Source organism: Poromitra crassiceps (genome assembly GCF_964638095.1).
Source record: "Poromitra crassiceps genome assembly, contig: HAP1_SCAFFOLD_404, whole genome shotgun sequence".
Lineage (NCBI taxonomy): Eukaryota > Metazoa > Chordata > Actinopteri > Beryciformes > Melamphaidae > Poromitra > Poromitra crassiceps.
In genome coordinates, this window is record NW_028152001.1 from 121,012 (window position 1) to 140,571 (window position 19,560).

The window sequence follows — 19,560 nt, forward strand, 5'->3', positions numbered from 1 at the left end:
ACCAAGATATATTTGAAGCTGCTAGTGTAAGAAAGGAAACCCACAGTGACCTTGGCTTGTGTGATGAACACCAACATGAGGAAGGGATCAGTGGGATATTGCAGCAGACGTGTCTTTAGCATACATGTAACAAACACTGACCTTGCATGCAAGATCATGTGACACAGTTCCATTTCTATTTGGTCCTAGATAGTCCATGGGCCAAGGCAAAAATCGGTACCACCTGAGGTGACCGCACGATTTTGTTATTTTTGTCTTCCTACATGTCTGTAGTTTATATTTTGGTATGATAACCCTGCCCATTTGGTAGCTTAAGGATAGTTATCACTCTGTAAACAAACCTACCCCCATATAAATGACAAAACCCTGATTTCTGTGTATTAGTCCAGATGATATGTGAAAATGATGTTCCCTTTTTCGTAAAAGCATGAAACTTGGTACGCTTATAGTTTGGGGCCCTGTACAGTTTCAGAAATTGAGCCATCACAAAAATGCCTTGTGGCGGCCATTTTAATTCTGCCATAAGCATAGTTTGCATCATATCTCCTGAACCACACATGCTAACACTGAAAAGGAGATGTCTATCCCAACGTTTTCATGGTCAAGGATTACAATGATACCATAGAACATCATAAAGTGTTAAAGTGACTAATCAATTGTGAATTTGATGACGTTGTGAGAAGGAAATGACAGTATCTGATAACTGATGCTATCCTCTCCCGGTAGGGAGGGGAGGCTGGCCAGCGAGACTAACATAATTATGAAATTACCCTCAAAACACAATAATTGTCAATACTAAACCATGTTTGGTAGGCATGAATTTGCAATTAAAATAGCTATAATTCACCATTGTTAATCTCCGTCCTTACTCTAAAAATGGTAAACCCCATCTTGGATTTGGCCGTCTGGCAGAAAGTCGCAGGATGTTTGGGAGGGGCCTGGGGGCTATTTTAACAAAAGGCCCATAGAAGTAACCCTGACCCAAATTACTCATCAAAAAATGTTAGCCAGAGAGTGGTCATGGAATTGAGGTTATAGCATCAGTTATCAGAAACTGTGATTTCCTTCTCACGTCATTAAATTCACCATTGATTAGTTACTTTAACAGTTTATGATGTTCTATATGGTAGCCATCACCTTTTCTGTGTTATCATGTGTGATTCAGGAGATATGATGCAAACTACATAATTCACTTATGGCGGAATTAAAATGGCCACCACGAAGCATTTTTGTGATGGCTCAATTTCTGAAGATTTACGGGGCCCCAAACTATATGCGTACCAAGTTTCATGCTTTTATGAAAAAGTGAACATGATTTTCACATATCATCTGGACTAATACACAGAAATCAGGGTTTTGTCATTTATATGGAGAAGGTTTTTTACAGAGTGATAACTATCAATAAGCTACCAGATTGGCAGGGTTATCATACCAAAATATAAACTAGAGACATGTAGGAAGACAAAAATACAAAAAGTGCGCGGTCCCCTTAGGTGGTACCGATTTCACCATTGGCCCATGGACTAATTGCATTGTATCTTTCTCAAAACACCACTGAATTCACCAAAACATCACTGAATTCACCATTAACTATTCATGTGAACAGTTTATGATGTTGTATAGAGTGTCATTGTAATCCCTGACCATGAAAACATAGGGGTAGACATCACATTTTCTGCGTTATCATGTGTGGTTCAGAGATATGATGAAATCAGGGTTTTGTCATTTTTTGGGGGTAGGTTTGTTTACAGAGTGATAACTATCCTTAAGCTACCAAATCGGAAGGGTTATCATACCAAAATATAAACTAGAGACATGTAGGAAGACAAAAATAACAAAATCGTGCGGTCACCTCAGGTGGTACCGATATGTCAAAATTTCAGCCTTGGCCCATGGACTATTGTGGGCGTGAGATATTTCAACATTGTATTACAATGTTTACAATGATGACTGTTGTCTTTTTGGGTGTAATTCTCCACCCTGGACTTTGTGTCTGCTAGCTTGGCTTTCTTCTTCCACTGTATGAGCAGTGAAAGTTACATTTTGCCTACATTGTCGATTAATCGGTTAACATAGATTGATCGATCAAATTCTTAATGTAGTAGGAGGAGTAGGGTTGAATTAGTTTGGAGTCTGCTACTATAGGTTGGAGGCTTTAGCTGATGTGGCCTCCAGAAGCATCCTGCGTGAGGCGATCCAGGACCGTCCTCACGTGATCAAAGGGGTCCCATAAACACGAGACAGGACAAAAGTGACAAAGCAAAGCAAAATGAGACAGACACTAATATCAACTGTCCACAGGTGATGTGGCTGTGCGTACCAGACTGACCTCTCGAGGGCCGAGGCAGACGCCATTTTAAGCCCCGTATGGACAAAAAGACACCATAAGATCAAAAGATGAACAGCCACAACAAAGACATAAATATTGATCATATCTACATGCGAAAGGGGGATGACTGTAACACTACGAAACTGTGATATATGAACAATATTAACTAATTTTCTGTGATATTATCTCTCCTCAGAGTCACCTGTTTGAGAGCATCCAGGAGGGCAAGTATGAGTTTCCAGACAAGGACTGGGCTCACATCTCAGAGGGAGCCAAGGACCTCATATCCAAGCTGCTGGTCTGGGATGCCACTCTGCGTCTCAGTGCTGCTCAGCTCCTCCAGCACCCACTCTGCGTCTCAGTGCTGCTCAGGTCCTCCAGCACCCCTGGGTGCAGGGGGTAGGTGTCTTCTAAACTTCTATTGACACATGACTACTGGTACTCTAATTCATCCAGTGGCATTTATTAGTAATACACTTAGGAGTTTATTTCACAATCTTTATTTAGTGGTTATTTCAAAGTTAAAGTGTACATGCTGGTGTTTTCATTTCCCCAGAATGCTCCAGAGAGAGATCTTCCAACTCCTCATTTTCTCCAAAGGTAAAACCAGATAGCTTTGAAAACTATGTCAAATTCATCTCTAAAGCCCTTTAAACAATTGTCAGTGCTTGTGCAAAGTGCTTTACAGAGCAACAAAGGACATTGATAAATACATTTTAATTAATTAAATTAAATTAATACATAATAGATAAATAATTGTATTACTTTCTGAAGACTGGACAGTGTGTGGTGCGTTTATATTATTACATTATACTTTTATACCTCTCAAACAATTTCTGTTGCTCTGCACAGCCCAGCTTTATTTTCCAACTTTTCTCAAAAGTTTCACAATCTAGGCCGTCCAGGTAGTGTAGCGGTAGATTCCCTGCCTACCAACACGAGGGTCGCAGGTTCGCGCCCCCGGATTAGTCGGGTGTCGGGCAATGGGTCTGCGGGTGGGAAGCCAGATTAAGGGTATGTGTCCTGAAGCGGCTGGCATGTCTTGGAGGAAGCATGGTGCTAGTCTACAGCTCTCCCCAGATTGGCAGAGGGTGGAGCAGTGACCCTGGGCAGCAGAGCAGGGGGAAATTGGCCAAGTACAAATGGAGGGGAAATCTGAAAAAAGTTTCACAATCTAAGCTTTTACTCTGAAGGCAAAATCGCTCTACTTCCTGTCTCACCCTGGTTAACTCATACAGTAGGTAACTTGACGCAGCAAAATCGCACCACTTCCTGTCTAGTCCTGAGCAGGAAAGCTAACTTTTACTTGGTCCCACATGTTCTTTTGGGCATGAAGTGTCCTAAATGAGAGCATTCAACCGTGTGTGTGTGTGTGTGTGTGTGTGTGTGGGTGTGTGTGGGTGTGTTTAGGTGTGTGCGTGCGTGTGTGTGTGTGTGTGTGTGTGTGTGTGTAGGTGTGTGCGCGCAGTCAGAGAGCCCAGATACAGCCCCACAATGTCCCTGGCCTTACGGATCAGTTTGTTGAGTCTGTTGGCATCCGCTGTAGTGTTAATTTTGTCGGCTATTTTTTTATTTAGTCTTAGTCTTAGTCCCGTGTTAAATGTCCTTGTTAGTCTTTGTCATATTTAGTCAACCTCATCCTGTTTTTATTTAGTCAAGTTTTAGTCGACTAAAAGTTTGAGCATTTTAGTCTCAGCTTAGTCAAATAAAACCATAAGTATATTAGTCTAGTCTTAGTCAACAAAAACTGTTCACATTTTAGTCTAGTTTTAGTCAATGAAAACTGTTGAATCTGCTGATGCGCTTCACTAGTAATGGTATTTCGAAGCAGTGTTGGCAACTCTTTCCCAGGGAAATTAATGCTGACCCTGCCCACCCGGGCCAGTGTCGGCATATTTACAGTCCCTGCTCAGCCCGCAGCTGAGGGGAGAATGGAGGGAGGCTGGCTGTGCTGTGTGGAAAGCACTCAGACCTCTCTGGATATAATGTAGACAAGCAAGTAGCTGTACATTTTGGGAACACAATGCTTCATACACATATAGATAAGACCCTTAGCTAAGACTGGGTGGATTCTGTTGTAACTACTGCAAATGTTTTTCAGACAGCTAAATGTCAGCTAGATCTATGATGCTGCAACACAGGAAACTGAACTGCTGCATTGAGGGGGGGAAACAGTCTATAATTAGTGTTAATTTTGTTGTCTATTTTTAAATTTAGTCGTAGTCTTAGTCCTGTGTCAAATGTCCTTGTTAGTTTTTATCATATTTATTCAACCTCATCGTCTTTTTGTTTAGTCAAGTTTTAGTCGACTAAAAGTTTGAGTATTTTAGTCTTGTCTTAGTCAATGAAACTAAAAGTCTGAACATTTTAGTCTCGTCTTAGTCTTGGGGAAAAAGGTAGTCGACTAACATTTTTCGTCGACGAAATTAACACTAATCCGCTGCCTTCAGCCTGCTGCCCCAGCACACAATAGCATACAGGAAGGCACTAGCCACTACCGACTCAGAACATCCTCAGCATGGTCCGGCAGACGTTAGTCTCTTAAAACAGACTGTCTTATCTACATCCGGCAGATGCAGCTATATACAGTCTGTACTTCGTGGGGGAGAATCATGCACCAAACGGAAGAGGAAGTTGAAAGGCGGGACTTCCGCTCATTCGTCCAATCAGAATTTAACATTAGCTAACTAGCTGTATACTGCTGTAGCTATCGTTAGCTAACGCTGATTAGTAAGACGAACGATAAGCTCAGTAACGTTAGCAACTTACCTCATCACTTTCTTTAACTCACGTCTTGCACGAGGTTCCTCCAAGCCGCGGATACATCGTTTACGTCTATCAGGGTCTTATTTCACCGGTTTCGTCGGCGTAGCTTCCATGGTAATTCTAAAGCACTGCTAGCATTAGCAACCTGCATCGGTTTAAGTTTCCGGGGGGAACATATTTTTCGTGGACACGCGTGTCGTGATTGGTCAGATTCCGTCGAACTTCCTTCCGGTCTGAAGGTTTTTTTCACTACTTCCTTGTGCATGTTCTGGGGGTCTGACGTACAGACGGTATGGCGAGAGCATTTGAAAATTGCGGAAGCCAACTCGTCTGTTCTAAGAGACTAGGCAGACGTTGAAGGACCTCAGCCATCTCAGAAAGTAGAGACGGCTTTGCCCCTTCTTGTAGAGTGCATCAGAGTTCTTAGCTAGTCTAGTTTATTGTCAATGTACACTCCAAGGTACTTGTAATCCTCCACTATGTCAACACTGACCCCGTCGATTGAAACAGGGGTCACCGGAGCCTTGACCCTCCTCAGGTCCACCACCAGCTCCTTTGTCTTTGACACATTGAGCTGCAGGTGGTTCTGCTCACACCATGTGACAAAGTTGGCCACCACATCCCGATACTCATCGTCGTCGCCATCTTTGATACATCCCACTATCGCAGAGTCGTGAGAGAACTTCTGAAGGTGGCAAGACTCTGTCTGGTAGGTGAAGTCCGTGGTGTAGATGGTGAAGAAGAAGGGAGAGAAGGCCGTCCCCTGTGGTGCTCCTGTATTGCTGACCACTCTGTCTGACACACAGTTCTGCAGGCGCACATACTGTGGTCTGCCAGACAGGTAGTCCACAATCCAGACCACCAGGGGGGCATCCACCCGCATCGCCGTCAGCTTCTCACCCAGTAGAGCCGGCCTGATGGTGTTGAAAGCACTGGAGAAGTCGAAGAACATGACTCTCACAGTGCTGGCCGGGTTGTCAAGGTGGGCGTAGGCGCGGTTGGTCAGGTAGATGACAGCGTCCCCCACTCCCAGTCGGGGCTGGTAGGCGAAATGGAGGGGGTCTAGGGATGGTTTGACCATAGGCCTGAGCTGCTCCAGGACGAGTTTCTCCAGGGTCTTGGCTTTTTAGGTATAGGGACGATACAGGACATTTTCCACATCACGGGGACCCTTTGGAGACTCGGGCTCTTGTTGAAGATCAGCTGTAGCACATCACAAAGCTGGGGGGCACAGGCTTTGAGCAGCATGGGGCTGACGCCATCCGGGCCAGCTGCTTTCCTAGTGTGTAGCCTCATAAGCTGATTCCTCACCTGGTCCGCTGTGATGGTCAGCGTGGGTGGGGGGGGGGGGGGCATCATCAGCTCTGAAGCCCTTTGGGGGGGGGAGGGGCGGTGTAGCCTCGTCTCTGGGTGACGGGGTATAGACAAGTTTCCTGGGCACTTCCGGTTTGCTTCCGGACTCGGCCGCGATCGTGTCTGTCGGTTCCGGTGTTTGTGAATACGGAGAAGCGTAACGTACTACCGTAGTAGCCATAGCGACCGCCGAAAAAATGCAAACTTGGGATCATTCTGCGAGTCTCCTATCTAATGAAAGAGTGTCTATCCCACACCCGTTGACACTGGACACATGGGAAGATAATATGTGTAAATGGCCGAACGTAACTACAGGCAGGATTATAGCGTATTTTGAGGAATCAATGGCGGTGGATGGCAACGCGATGAACAATCTCAAAAGCTCCGAAGCGTACCAATATCTCCACAGCAACAAAGTAAGTCGGGTATGTTGTAACGCTATGTATTTCATCAAATTACCCCCGTTGTGAATGAATATTACGGCTATTATTCCAGTGTTGTCATTAAGAGGCCGATTTCGCAGCAAGAATATTTAATTGGTCGGCACGTCGTTCTCGGTAAGGACGCTTTCGTTATTGAAACAGACAACATGCATGCACACTCCTACTGTAGCCTATCTATCTGCATTTGCAGACATTCATGAACCCATATCTTCTGGACATTGCCTTGATGAAAAAACAACGCAGCTAAAAGTAATAAGTGCGACAGTGTCAGTGCAGAGTGCAGACAGCGCACAACTTGAATCTCCAGCAATAGGCTACGCACCTTAATCTCTCCCACTCCACACCTGGCACCTGCGTCAGCTCTCCTGCACTCGTTCTCGGCTCGCATGTGGCTTTATTGGTGGTAAGCATTTTGATTCATCTCCTCATCATACGAGCGTCGGGCAACAAGCGCGAGCCATTGATTGATTGATTGATTCGCCCGAGTAGGTAAAAAGGCTTTTTACCTCCGCTAAATTGACAGCCTACGTCGGGTCTCTTTTGCTTTTGACGGCGGCAGGCACGCTTCTGTTTCTTTCCTGCCGTCTTGCTGGCCTCGGCTGAAGTAGGCTACTTGTTGCATGATCTCGATTAAAAAAAAAGGACTGGCCTAGCAAGGGATGTCTGTTTTGACATTTCGGTTTCCTCCTGTGTGTTTCCTCACAGCGGGTCCAGCGCTGGCCGGCGGGACTGATGCTGCTTGTTGTGCAGCTTTTAAACGGCGCTCTACAGTAAAGAAAGTGTCTGCTATATTTTTCTTTTTCACCAACACTCAACATACAGGGGGCGGAAAACATATGATGTAATAAGTCTCTATTTAAGTCGTAGCTTATTGGCAACATCAGGCTGCTGTGGACGCTATGTGGACTTAACCGGAAGCCGGGGACATATAAGGCTGCTATGGCGCCGCCCTAGGCCAGCGCTGGGAAACTTGTCTATAGCCTGGGGGATGAGGGGGAGGGGAAGGTGATAAGCCTGGAGGGCCATCAGCCAGAGCCGGAGGGGGGGGAGGGGGGGGGGGGGGCCACGACCCGTTCCTTGATGGGCCACGACCCGTTCCTTACACCCTACCAACGCCAACAGCTGCTCAAGAAAGTCAAAGAGGTGAGACTCTCTTCCAGCCATCCATCATGCAGGAACTACCACAGTGAGAACATCACATCACGTCACATCACACATGCATTTCATTCCAGGCTTCTTCCCTATGGGACATTTCCATACTTCCTGTTTACATTTGAAACCCCTCCTAAATCCAGTTGTTAGGGTTGTCTTTTTTTAATTGCAAAACATGTAGTACAAATGTACAAAGGTGATTTAATAGATTTCTTATTGTTGGAAGAATATATTGTTTTAGTATATTGTTTGCTACGCTTTTCAAAAACAATAAATAAAGACTTTAAGTTGGTGAATATGGTTTTATGGATGTGAAATGTTGCTAAAATGTCTGCCATGTTTTAACTGGGGTCTCTCTGGGATTTTGTGTGTGTGTGTGTGTGTGTGTGCATGCATGCGTGTGTGTATGCGTGAACACGCGCATGAAGGTGCATGGCCACATCCGCTCCATGTCTCCGTCCCTGGTCGCTCAGCTGGGTGGACTAGCGGTGGAGATGTCAGAAGCAGAGCTGGGCACCCTCCGTCTGTCCGAGCTGAGGAGTATCTACGCCATGGGATCAGTCAACACCTGGACAGACAGACAGGTATCAGCTTCGGTCATAGCCGGAGACATATTACATCCACTGTGTTGTGTGTTCACTCGCTTTCTGAAACAAATTGTACAAGTAGCACTGGCATGCTATACAATACAGGGTGAAGGTACAAGTACGTTGCTAATACATCCACCTACAATCCTGTTTGAGGCTATTTTACGCTCACTCATTCTCTCCATGGCTTTCATCCTAGCTGGCTGTGCTGTTCAGCCGCTTGTTAAACGCCACCAAGCAGAAACCTTCACAGCTGGACTCCAGCACTTTTGTGGCGATGGGATACATCGTGTGTGGAGCTAAAACAACAGAGATGCGTTTTTTCAATGCTGTGGAGTTCAGGTGAGACGTGTGTGTGTGTGTTTATTAGGGGTGTCAAAAATAATCGATTATAAGATGCATCGTCGATGCGGACGTGCACGATTCTGCATCGATTCACAAATGTCAAGAATCGATTATTATTATTATTATTATTTTTTTAACACGTTGAGTGCCAAGGACGAGATATCTCGGCTTACATGATCCAACCGTTGAGTGCCAAGGACGAGATATCTCGGCTTACATAAACATTTTTTTTTTTTGACGGTGGGACATCGATCAACCCCTTTTACGTCTCCTATCCCAGAATTGGAGGAAGAGAATGTGTATAATCTATTTTACCGACCAGCTAGGTGGCGACGGTGCCCTCCCGACAGAGAGAAAGTCAACCAAAAGCAGCCGCCTCCCGCGGCTGCTTCCTCCATTCTCAAGGAAATGGCTTGCCGATTTTACAGTCATCAGTCACCAGACTCGCCGCTCTCGGGCCGCGCCAGCAGCAGCACACGGGGGATTGCAAATTTGCATAATATATTATGGGTGAAACACACTTTGAAACGCCCGCAGAAAGGCCAGAATCGCACGCATTCCGAAAACCCAGAAACGAACGAGCCTCATTCTCATACTGTAGGCGGGAACGCTTTCGCGCTGCTGCGGTAGGGGGTTCCAGAAATGGACTGGGTGGGCAGCATAAAGCCTAGAGTCGCACGGGGCTTCATCGGGGCTCTCAAACCCAAGAGACGAGTGAGCCCTATCCACACTCGCTGCCAGGGAGGGAGGCTGCTCAAACTCGCTGCCAGGGAGGGAGGCTGCTCAAACTCGCTGCCAGGGAGGGAGGCTGCTCAAACTCGCAGCAGCAGCAGCAGAGCACTCGCTTGTGACAAACGCAGGCTGAAAGCCACTAGACACGCCCACGGAGGGAGGAGTTGAAGGAGAGGGCGTTCGGAACTATATTGTTTGGATGTCTGATCTCTCACTGATGCCAAAAATAAATGGTTAAAGTGACTGTTCTGCCTGTTTGATTGAATTTCACAAAACTGCGATTATCTCAGCTTTCACTCTCAGACAGCTGAAACCATGCTGTACTCAACGGCTAATATCTACATAACTACTAACTCTACAAACTAACTCTTTTAGACAGAGAAAGCACACATTCTATTAGTACTTTTGTGAACTTCGTGTTCACAAACTCCAAGCAGAAAAGAATCCTCGGCTCTTGTAAAATGAGCCAGAATCCTCAAAAAACGGCCTGGCAGAAGCTACCTACAGCAAAAAAAAAACGGCTGGCAGTCAATGTGTTAATAATCAAATAAAATATAATGGAAGTACATGCAGTTGTTTATTTTAATTATGGATCATAATACAATGCAATTCCAAATGCACTTTTATTTTAAAAGTAGTCACGCAGTGAGAAAAAAGAAAGTGAGAAAAAATAAATCATTGGGGAATATTGGGGGAAAAAAGTGATGCATTGATTTAAGATGTATCGAGATGCATCGATAATCGAATCGAATCGAATCGTAGCCCTCTGAATCGTAATCGAATCGTGAGGCTAGTGAAGATTCACAGCCCTAGTGTTTATACGTGTATATTAGGGCTTTCACAGTCAACAAAAAAACACTAGTCGACACTATGCATCATAATCAACTAATCGTTCATCTGTGGTGAAGAATAAATACATAAATTGAACATAGATTTGTTTGAACACTCATTTTCCACATGACGCCATGTTAAATCAACAGAATTGAAGGTACTTATTCACCTTATTCTTTGCCCACACATGGACGCTTCCGCATTACGTCATTTCGTAATAGTATTTCCGTTTTAGACTTGCCAAAAACCTTGCAGGCAAGATGGCCGCCCACACTCTCCTCCTAAACTGGCAGAATTACTCCCCCATAAACTAACATATCTTGGCCAATAAGTATGTAACATACAAAATAAAACAACCCGTAATATCTTAATTTTATGTAGAATGCAGAGGACATGTAACTGTTTAGTTAAACTTGCATTCCAGGAATATTGTGCTCTAAAGATGACGTTAGTGGAGTCGAGACTGTTTTGTCCTGAAACCCACCTAGGTTGCGCCAGGCGTAACCTATGTGGGATTCAAAATAACGCATCCGAGATAGAAACGTTATGAATATAGCCACGTTTATAAAAAACAAACTAACGCTGGTGATCCGTATGGAAACAGTGTTACTCGAAATGGTTAAAAGTTATATCAATTTGGTCATTCAGTGGCATTTTACTGCCATATAACATAACTAACTAGCGGCTAATATTAGCCACAGTAGGCAACTAGCGCTGAACCGGAAGAACAAATACGTTTGCGTTGAACGCGGAAGAGAGAAAAAGTGGGTGTGGTGAATAAGGTGAATAGACAGAAAGACTCATCTATGTTGTTACTGAAGTCAAACAGTCGCTATCTCCAACTCAGACAAGCTGCTGGGGTGTAATGGCTCATTTGTAAACAGCCTCTCAGAGCCAATCAGGACTCTGCTATTTCACATATCTCCACATTGGTCCCGCCTACATTAAGTTAACCCTTTACTGGCTGTTTTTGAGACCCTTTTGATGAGAATTGATCATTTCTATTGTGTGAAAAAAATATATCTTCAGCGGTATTAATCGACTAGTCAACTATTATTTGGAAGTAGTCGATGACTACTAAAATTCAGTAGTCGTGAATACCCTAGTGTATGTGTATATATATCTATTATTATTATACTATTATATTGTATATTATTATACTATAATATTATTATCTATTTACTAGTATAATATTATTATACTAGTATTATATATAAATACTGCTGGTTTAAAAATGGGCTGTACATTCACAAAAAGATCTATATATAGTGTGTATATATGTATATACTGTATGTGTGTGTGTATATATATATATATATATATATATATATATACACACACACACTATATGTACTGTATGTGTGTGTGTGTGTGTAGATATATGAGGACCGCTTTTATGACTGTTGAAGCATTTTCTGAAAATCTCATAAAAAAACGCATTTACACTGTATGCTTCATTTACACTGTAGCTTCATTTGCACTGTAGCCTACGCTTCTGTACTGAAAATCATAAAAGTCATACACTTTTGTTAACCACAGACCTTATTTCAAGCATTCAACCAAAATCCTCACACATAAATCCCATTGACTTTTACACATAAGAGGCGGAAGTGTTAACATCCAGGTCCGGACTCATTCCTGTGGTACTTCTGTCCCCTTTACTTACTGTGTGACCTGCTGTCTCCCCCTGGTGGCTGCAGTAAGGCTGTGCTGTGGCTGGGTCAGCTGAGGCTGTCCTGCTCACCAGACCAGTTGCTGGCTCTCGTCGACCTTCTGCAACACAGTCTTGCATTTGGACCCACAGGTAACTGGAAGACTGATGTCTTCATTGAGATTGGAGTTCTGGCAGGTAAGACACATCCACTCTCCTCATGTTGAGCACCCTGATATGAACAATCCTCTCTGTGATCATCTGCTAAATGTGATTTTTCACTCAGTTATGTTGGTGGCTGTTTAGCTCTGGGAGCATTGATGCTACTTCACTTTCTCGTTGTGCAGCTGGTCTTCCAGATATGTCCATGTCAGCTTTGGTGAGGGACCAAATTGAAGGAATCACACCTCTGGCTATCTCAATGATACCACCTGAGCAGTTTAGTGTAAGTCTTAAATGACTATTATTACTAGTTTACTGTACACTGACCTGACTTCCACAAAACAAGTCTATGGAGTTCTATTCAGCTTTTGTTCTGGGACCCGAAATGTCTTGTTATCTATGTTGGTGTGTTCATCTTGACAATTCGTGCCTCCCCTCATTTGGCTCATGTCACCTTCTGCAGGTGGTGTTTAACCCGAACCAGATCAGCATGTTCTCCTATGAGCAGGCTGTGGCAGTAACAGCTGAACAGGAAGCAGCCCTGTCAGGTAACCAGTGGAAAGCCCTGGGTATTGTGCTGTCACCTTGGGAGGACAGGCCTGCCGACTTCAGAGGTAAACCACTGCAACTTGGATCATTAAAAAAATAAATTAAAAAGCCCATTGATAAATTAGAAACATGTACTTAAAGGCCCATTCCGTTGGTTCTGGCGAGAAATAAATGTGCACAAAGTGTTTATTATTGGCACTGAGTGAATGCGCTTTGACGTCACTTAACACATTGAGTGCCAGCCATGTTTTCATTCCTGTAGGTAAGTTGTGCCAGGGGTGTTTTTGACGATTCTGGCTCATTTTAGAACAGCCGAGGATTCTTTTCTGTTAAGAATTCATGAACACCAATCATCTAAAAATAACTAATAGAATGTGTGCTTTCTCTGTCTAAAAGAGTTAGTTTGCAGAGTTAGTAGTTATGTAGATATTAGCCGTTGAGTACAGCATGGTTTCAGCGTCTGGAAATTTATTCAGAGATAAATGGCTTTTTGTGAAACAGTCACTTTAACCATTCATTTTTGGCATCAGTAAGACCGTCAGACATTCTAAACAATAGTTTTGAACAGTAATTTCCTCCATAACAACAGGAAACACCCCTCTCATTCAAACTCCTCCCTCCGTGTGTCTTCTCCTCCTTCCTCCTGGCTCTAACAGCGGGCGTGTCAGAAGCGCGTTGCTGCTGCCTGCCTGTCTGTCTGCCTGCCTGCCTGCGTGCGGGGACGAGTCTGAAATGGATTACTGTAAAATCGCCAAGCCATTTCCTTGAATGGCTTGCTCCCGCGGTGTGTGTGTGTGTGTGTGTGTGTGTGTGTGTGTGTGTGTGTGTGTGTGTGTGTGTGTGTGTGTGTTCGCGTTGCTCCGCGGCTCTGGGGGGAGGGTATCTCTGTCCGTTCTGTGTGTGTGTCTCCGGGCTTCTGACTGTAAAATCGCCAAGCCATTTCCGCGGGAGGCGGCTGCTTTTGGTGTACGGGTCCCGTGGCTGTGGCTTCTCTCTGTCTCTGTCGCCACTTAGTGGTCGGTAAAATAGATTACACACATGCTCTTGCTCCTATAGTTATCTCGAAGATGTAAAAGGGGTTGATTGATGTCCCACCGTCAAAAAAACATGTAAGACGAGTTATTTCGGCTCTGGCACTCAAGCGTTGGATTATGTAAGACGAATTATTTCGGCTATGGCACTTAAGGTGTTAAAAATGGCGACCAGGGGCGTTTCTCTCCGACCAGCCGTTCAGAAGATACATGGAAAACCGCAGTTTCGAAGTGGATAGCATCTCCCGCCACAGCTAGAGGATGTGACGTCTCGCGCGTTCACGTCGAGCTTGTCTCTTGTCTAGACGCTAACAGGAAATGGCTGAAGTAGCTTTTAACGTTACGCTCGTCGCTAGCTGCTAGCTAAAGGAAACAACAAACACAGACTCCAGAAAAAGTCCAGACTAAATAAATAAATATTTATCTAATGAAGCCCGTCTGGCCAGACAGCAGCAATGTGACCGACATCGGGGGGGAAACTAGAGTCAGGACTGTGTTTTCGGTTCATGAAGGGAACTTGCTGCTTGTAGCTACTGTAATGTGGTTTTGACCAGATAACGTTAGCTGCTTGCTAATGGATTTTCAAGATTTTTACTGTCACTCCGTAGTACAAGTATCTGACCACCTGGTCAGAAACTCTGCTAACATTACCGTCTTGTGTGAAGTAATGCAACCCTAACGTTAGTACCGTTATGCTTATGGTCATGGAACATTATTGTTTGACTGCATTTAGCTGCGGTGGTGAGTCGTTAGCTTCATGCGGGGGTCACCCCTATGTTCCCACAGCCCAATGTTCCCACAGCCCTATGTTCCCACATTTCTAAGATTTCAGCCCTATGTTCCCACAGCCCTATGTTCCCACATTTCTTAGATTTTTTTTTCTTCCAAAATAAGGCCCTGTGTTCCCACATTTCCCAACAATAGTCTTGTTGCACAACCACACCAGTCTCAAAGTTTTGCGTGCCTTTGATCATGCAAGAATACACATGATCATGAAAAAATACACAATATGACTAGCACTAGTTAGCAATTCATCCATATCAGATTTGGCCCCAGCCCCCTAAACTACAAGAAGTGGTTTGCACTAGTTCTCATAATGTTCCCACGTTTACTAAGATTTACTTACTCTTTGTCTGTGTGCATTTTAATTTTTAATTTTATTTTATTGTATTAATGAAGAATCAAAAAGGCATTCACAATCCAACTTACACAATGCATCACTACGAATGACTGAGTAAGGTCAAAGAGACAAAAAACCACAAAAAATAACAAAACACAATGTGATCTAAACGTTTCGATGCAGAATGTTCCAATTTGCACCAAATTTGGTGAAGGCGTGTTGCGTGGAACACTTTTTTGTTGATCACGATCCGTCCATAGTTGTTTCTATTGCGACAGTTTGAAAAACCAAATGCACTATTTCGTAAATACTACAGCACGGATTTTCACGATATTTGGTGGAGAGGTGTAGTTCCGACGACCCCCTTATATTTTGATCGTAATTCGCGGCCATGCCCCATTGGTGCTGAGTGGTCCACAGTGTTTGCTCAGATGGCTGCTATTCATGGAAGCTTGATCCCTGGAAACCGTGGAGGAAAGGTTTTAGTTGTTCAGAATTTCTGTTTCCACCGTCATGAAACGAGAGGAGAAAAGATCCATTGGCGTTGCTGGCGCCAGAAATATAAATCTTGAAATAGTCTTCAAAGGACAGCACTTGCAGATTGCCTGTTCCTGGCACAAAAATGTTGAGTGAACTGCATAAATAGTGCAATAAAGGTTGAGTTAACTGCATAAATAGTGCAATATTTTTATTTATTTAAATAAATAAAAAATTAATCTTATTTTGATTGTTTGCTAGTAGCCCTGGCTTGTGGACATGTGCTGTTCTCTGGCATAATTTTGACACGTCCTTTGCTAAACTTAGCTCCTTAAGGCCAAAATACACCGAACATGTATGTCGCGCAAAAAAACGCGCCGCGCCTTTTAGATTCAATTATATTTAATGTAAAGTCTCACACCGGCCGTGGCTTGTCAGCATGCAACGCGCAGCACACGCGCTGCTCTATGTTACGCCACTGTTCTATTTTCAACGCGTTGCTGCTCTATAAAATAGTCAAGAAAGGGCTGTGGGAACATAGGGCTGTGGGAACATAGGCACGCTCCCCTTGATGCTAACTAATAGATTTAGCTATATTTATAGAAATTACCACCAGCCCCACTAATAACGTTACTGTCTTGTGTTGATAATGAATGAATCTAACAGTCGGAAATATGCCTAACGTTAGCCTACTGTCTGTTATGCTTACGGTACATTGTTTGACGGTACCGTACACACAGGGGGAGCAGGCTATTTCCTGGCTTGTGCAAACATGAGTATCCACTTCCCGCAGCCAGCAGGCTCTGACTGCAGTGGGACTGCACATACTAGTAGCATTAGCTTGATGCTAATCGCGGCTAACTAATATTCATTTACATTTATAGAAATTACCACCAGCCCCACTAATAACGTTACCGTCTTGTGTGGATAATGAATTTAACAGTCCTAAATATGCCTAACGTTACTGTTATGCTTATGAAACATTGTTTGATTGTTCAGTTTGGTCAACTCCAGGCATTACCATACATACAGGGGGAGAAGGCTATTTCCTGGCTTTTGCTAACATGAGTATCGACTTGCCCGCAGTCAACGCAAGCCAAAACACGACCAAACATGCCACAATAACGTCCCCTAATTCACCCAGAATCCTTCCTGGGCATCTCGAGGCTGATCTGACCGATAAATTGTCCAGGTTGCCGTTTTCAAGTGACTTTTATGAGTTAACGTTACAAAGCAACGAACAGCTCTGCTGTTGCCAGGCAACTGCTTGTGCGCGTGCGAGTATGGTGCCCGCGCGTCAGCTCGTTCACACGCTGCCTGCAGTTACACTAACGGCCACCGGCGTCAGTAATAGTGAGTTTTGACGGATTGGGCCTTTAAGTTCACAAAAATCACATCATTTGTATGATCTTGGGACAATCCACCAAAATGGGTAAACATGAACAAACCTCTCAAAGCTCAAAACATTCACTTAAATCGCATGATTTGACAGTGGCTTTTCTTTATTTGTAAGACGTTTATTTAAACTCTGTTAGGGAAATGTTCTTTGATTTTTCGAGCGCCTTCATTACATTACATTACATTACATTACGTCATTTGGCAGACGCTTTTATCCAAAGCGACTTACAATAACACATTTTTTGTCAGCAATAGAGCAATCAACTATGGAGCACAGTCTATGACAACTACAACTTCTGAAGGAACAGTGGTACAAGTTTAGGTTAGTGGTACAAGGTTGGTTAGTTTTTTTTTTTTTTTAAGAAAGAGAGAGAACGAAGTTAGATCAAGAAGGGCCCAGATGGAGCCTGAACAACACTATCCAGCCACACATTCTAGCAAATAAACTGATTCAATATAAATTGCATAATTCAACCATCGCCTGGTGCATGAGATATCTTGTGCCTCAACCTCAGTTTGTTAGGCTGGACGACACTGTATCAGATATCATCTGGACAAAAACTGGAGCCCCTCAAGGAACAGTTTTAGCTCCTTTTTTCTTTATTCTTTATACTGCGGACTGCAGACATAGTGAGGCCATGTGTCATATGCAGAAATTCTCTGATGACACTGCTCTTATTGGTCTCATCAACAAAGGTGACGATCGGGCCTATAAAAAGGAGATTGATTTATTTGTTTCCTGGTGCGATGACAATTTTTTACTGCTCAATGTTGAAAAGACCAAAGAGCTAGTTATTGATTTTGGGAGGAAGAAGGCAGAAGTCTCCCCTGTCATTATTAAAGGGCTGGAGGTAGAAATAGTCCAGTCTTATAAGTATCTCGGTGTCCACCTGGACAGTAAGCTGGACTGGAAGAAGAACACAGATTCTGTGTTCAAGAAGGCCCAGTCTGGACTTTTCCACTTGAGGAAGCTTAGATCATTTGACATCAGCAGGTCACTTCTTCATGTGTTCTACCAAGGTATCCTAGCTAGTGTCCTTTTCTATGCTGTGCTCTGCTGGGGGGGCAGCCTCACTGTCATGGACAAAAATAGGATAAACAAAATGATTAAAAAGGCAGGCTCAGTGATTGGCCTTCCCCCTGATTCTTTGGAGATGATTATAGCCAAGAGAACAAGGAGAAAATTGAATTCTATTCTTTCTTATGAAGGCCATCCTTTGTTTAATGTATTTAATGCCCTGCGCAGTTCGTTTAGTAATAGGCTTTTGATGCCTCGGTGCTCTACTGAGCGATTTAGAAGATCTTTTGTTCCTGCTTCTGTAAAATTCTTTAATGAACACTGCTAGCCTTGCTTTGTGAGGCTCTCTCTCTCTCCACTGTATTATTGTTATTGTGCTGTATGTTACTGTTTCTTGTTTGTATCTGTTCTCGCTCTGGTGGCAAACCATGTTTCCCCTCGGGGATTAAGAATAAACACCATACCATACCAAAAGAGGCCTGAAACACAACATGTAGCTAACAGCTCTGAACACATGTAGCTAACAGCTCTGAAACACAACATGTAGCTAACAAACATGTAGCTAACAGCTCTGAAACACAACATGTAGCTAACAGCTCTGAAACACAACATGTAGCTAACAGCTCTGAAACACAACATGTAGCTAACAGCTCTGAAACACAACATGTAGCTAACAGCTCTGAAACACAACATGTAGCTAACAGCTCTGAAACACAACATGTAGCTAACAGCTCTGAAACACAACATGTAGCTAACAGCTCTGAAACACAACATGTAGCTAACAGCTCTGAAACACAACGTGTAGCCAGGTCTGAAACACAACATGTAGCTAACAGCTCTGAAACACAACGTGTAGCTAACAGCTCTGAAACACAACATGTACCTAACAGCTCTGAAACACAACATGTAGCTAACAGCTCTGAAACACAACATGTAGCTAACAGCTCTGAAACACAACATGTACCCAGAATTGCTGGAATCAGGTGTTGCCACACTTACAAAGCAGCTCCTCCCATTCAGTCTTAATGGAGCAACAGAAACTAAGTGTGACGGCATCATCTAAACTGGAACTCTGTTTACTTTGCCTTTTGTTTGTGACACGCCCAAATACAGTGTGACCAATGGGCATTCTATTTTCCAGTTCTATTGGTTTGACCCGTGTGTGTGTGTGTGTGTGTGTGTGTGTGTGTGTGTAGGGAGAGACTCATCGGGGCTGGCACTGAGCCCCAGTCCTCTGTGTCTCATGCTGATGCTGCTGCCCTGCCCCACCATGCCCTGATCTGCCCCCATCCACCCTGGCTCATGACCTCACTCACCCCTGGCAGACGACCTCACTCACCCCTGGCAGATGACCTCGCTCACCCCTGGCAGACGACCTCGCTCACCCCTGGCAGATGACCTCACTCACCCCTGGCAGATGACCTCGCTCACCCCTGGCAGATGACCTCGCTCACCCCTGGCTCATGACCTCACTCACCCCTGGCAGATGACCTCGCTCACCCCTGGCAGATGACCTCGCTCACCCCTGGCTCATGACCTCGCTCACCCCTGGCTCATGACCTCGCTCACCCCTGGCAGATGACCTCACTCACCCCTGGCAGATGACCTCGCTCACC

At 44.1% G+C, this 19,560-nt stretch overlaps 1 protein-coding gene across 4 annotated transcripts in view; it reads left to right on the forward strand.

Moving 5' to 3' along the window:
• LOC310771190 (stereocilin-like) overlaps positions 1-19,337 on the forward strand; it is a 41,422-nt gene extending 22,085 nt beyond the window's left edge. For 3 of the 4 annotated variants that reach the window (XM_083663856.1, XM_083663857.1, XM_083663858.1), the window contains 5 exons: positions 2,526-2,728; positions 2,886-2,929; positions 8,472-8,627; positions 8,830-8,972; positions 12,239-12,329. In XM_083663856.1, the coding sequence (XP_083519982.1) occupies positions 2,526-2,728; positions 2,886-2,929; positions 8,472-8,627; positions 8,830-8,933 (507 nt within the window). In that variant the 3' untranslated portion in view covers positions 8,934-8,972; positions 12,239-12,329. Of the gene's footprint in view, positions 1-2,525; positions 2,729-2,885; positions 2,930-8,471; positions 8,628-8,829; positions 8,973-12,238; positions 12,388-12,536; positions 12,635-12,814; positions 12,966-19,140 lie in introns of those variants that run through there. The other variant, XM_083663855.1, reaches the window with a different exon arrangement.
• Positions 19,338-19,560: the final 223 nt, after the last annotated feature.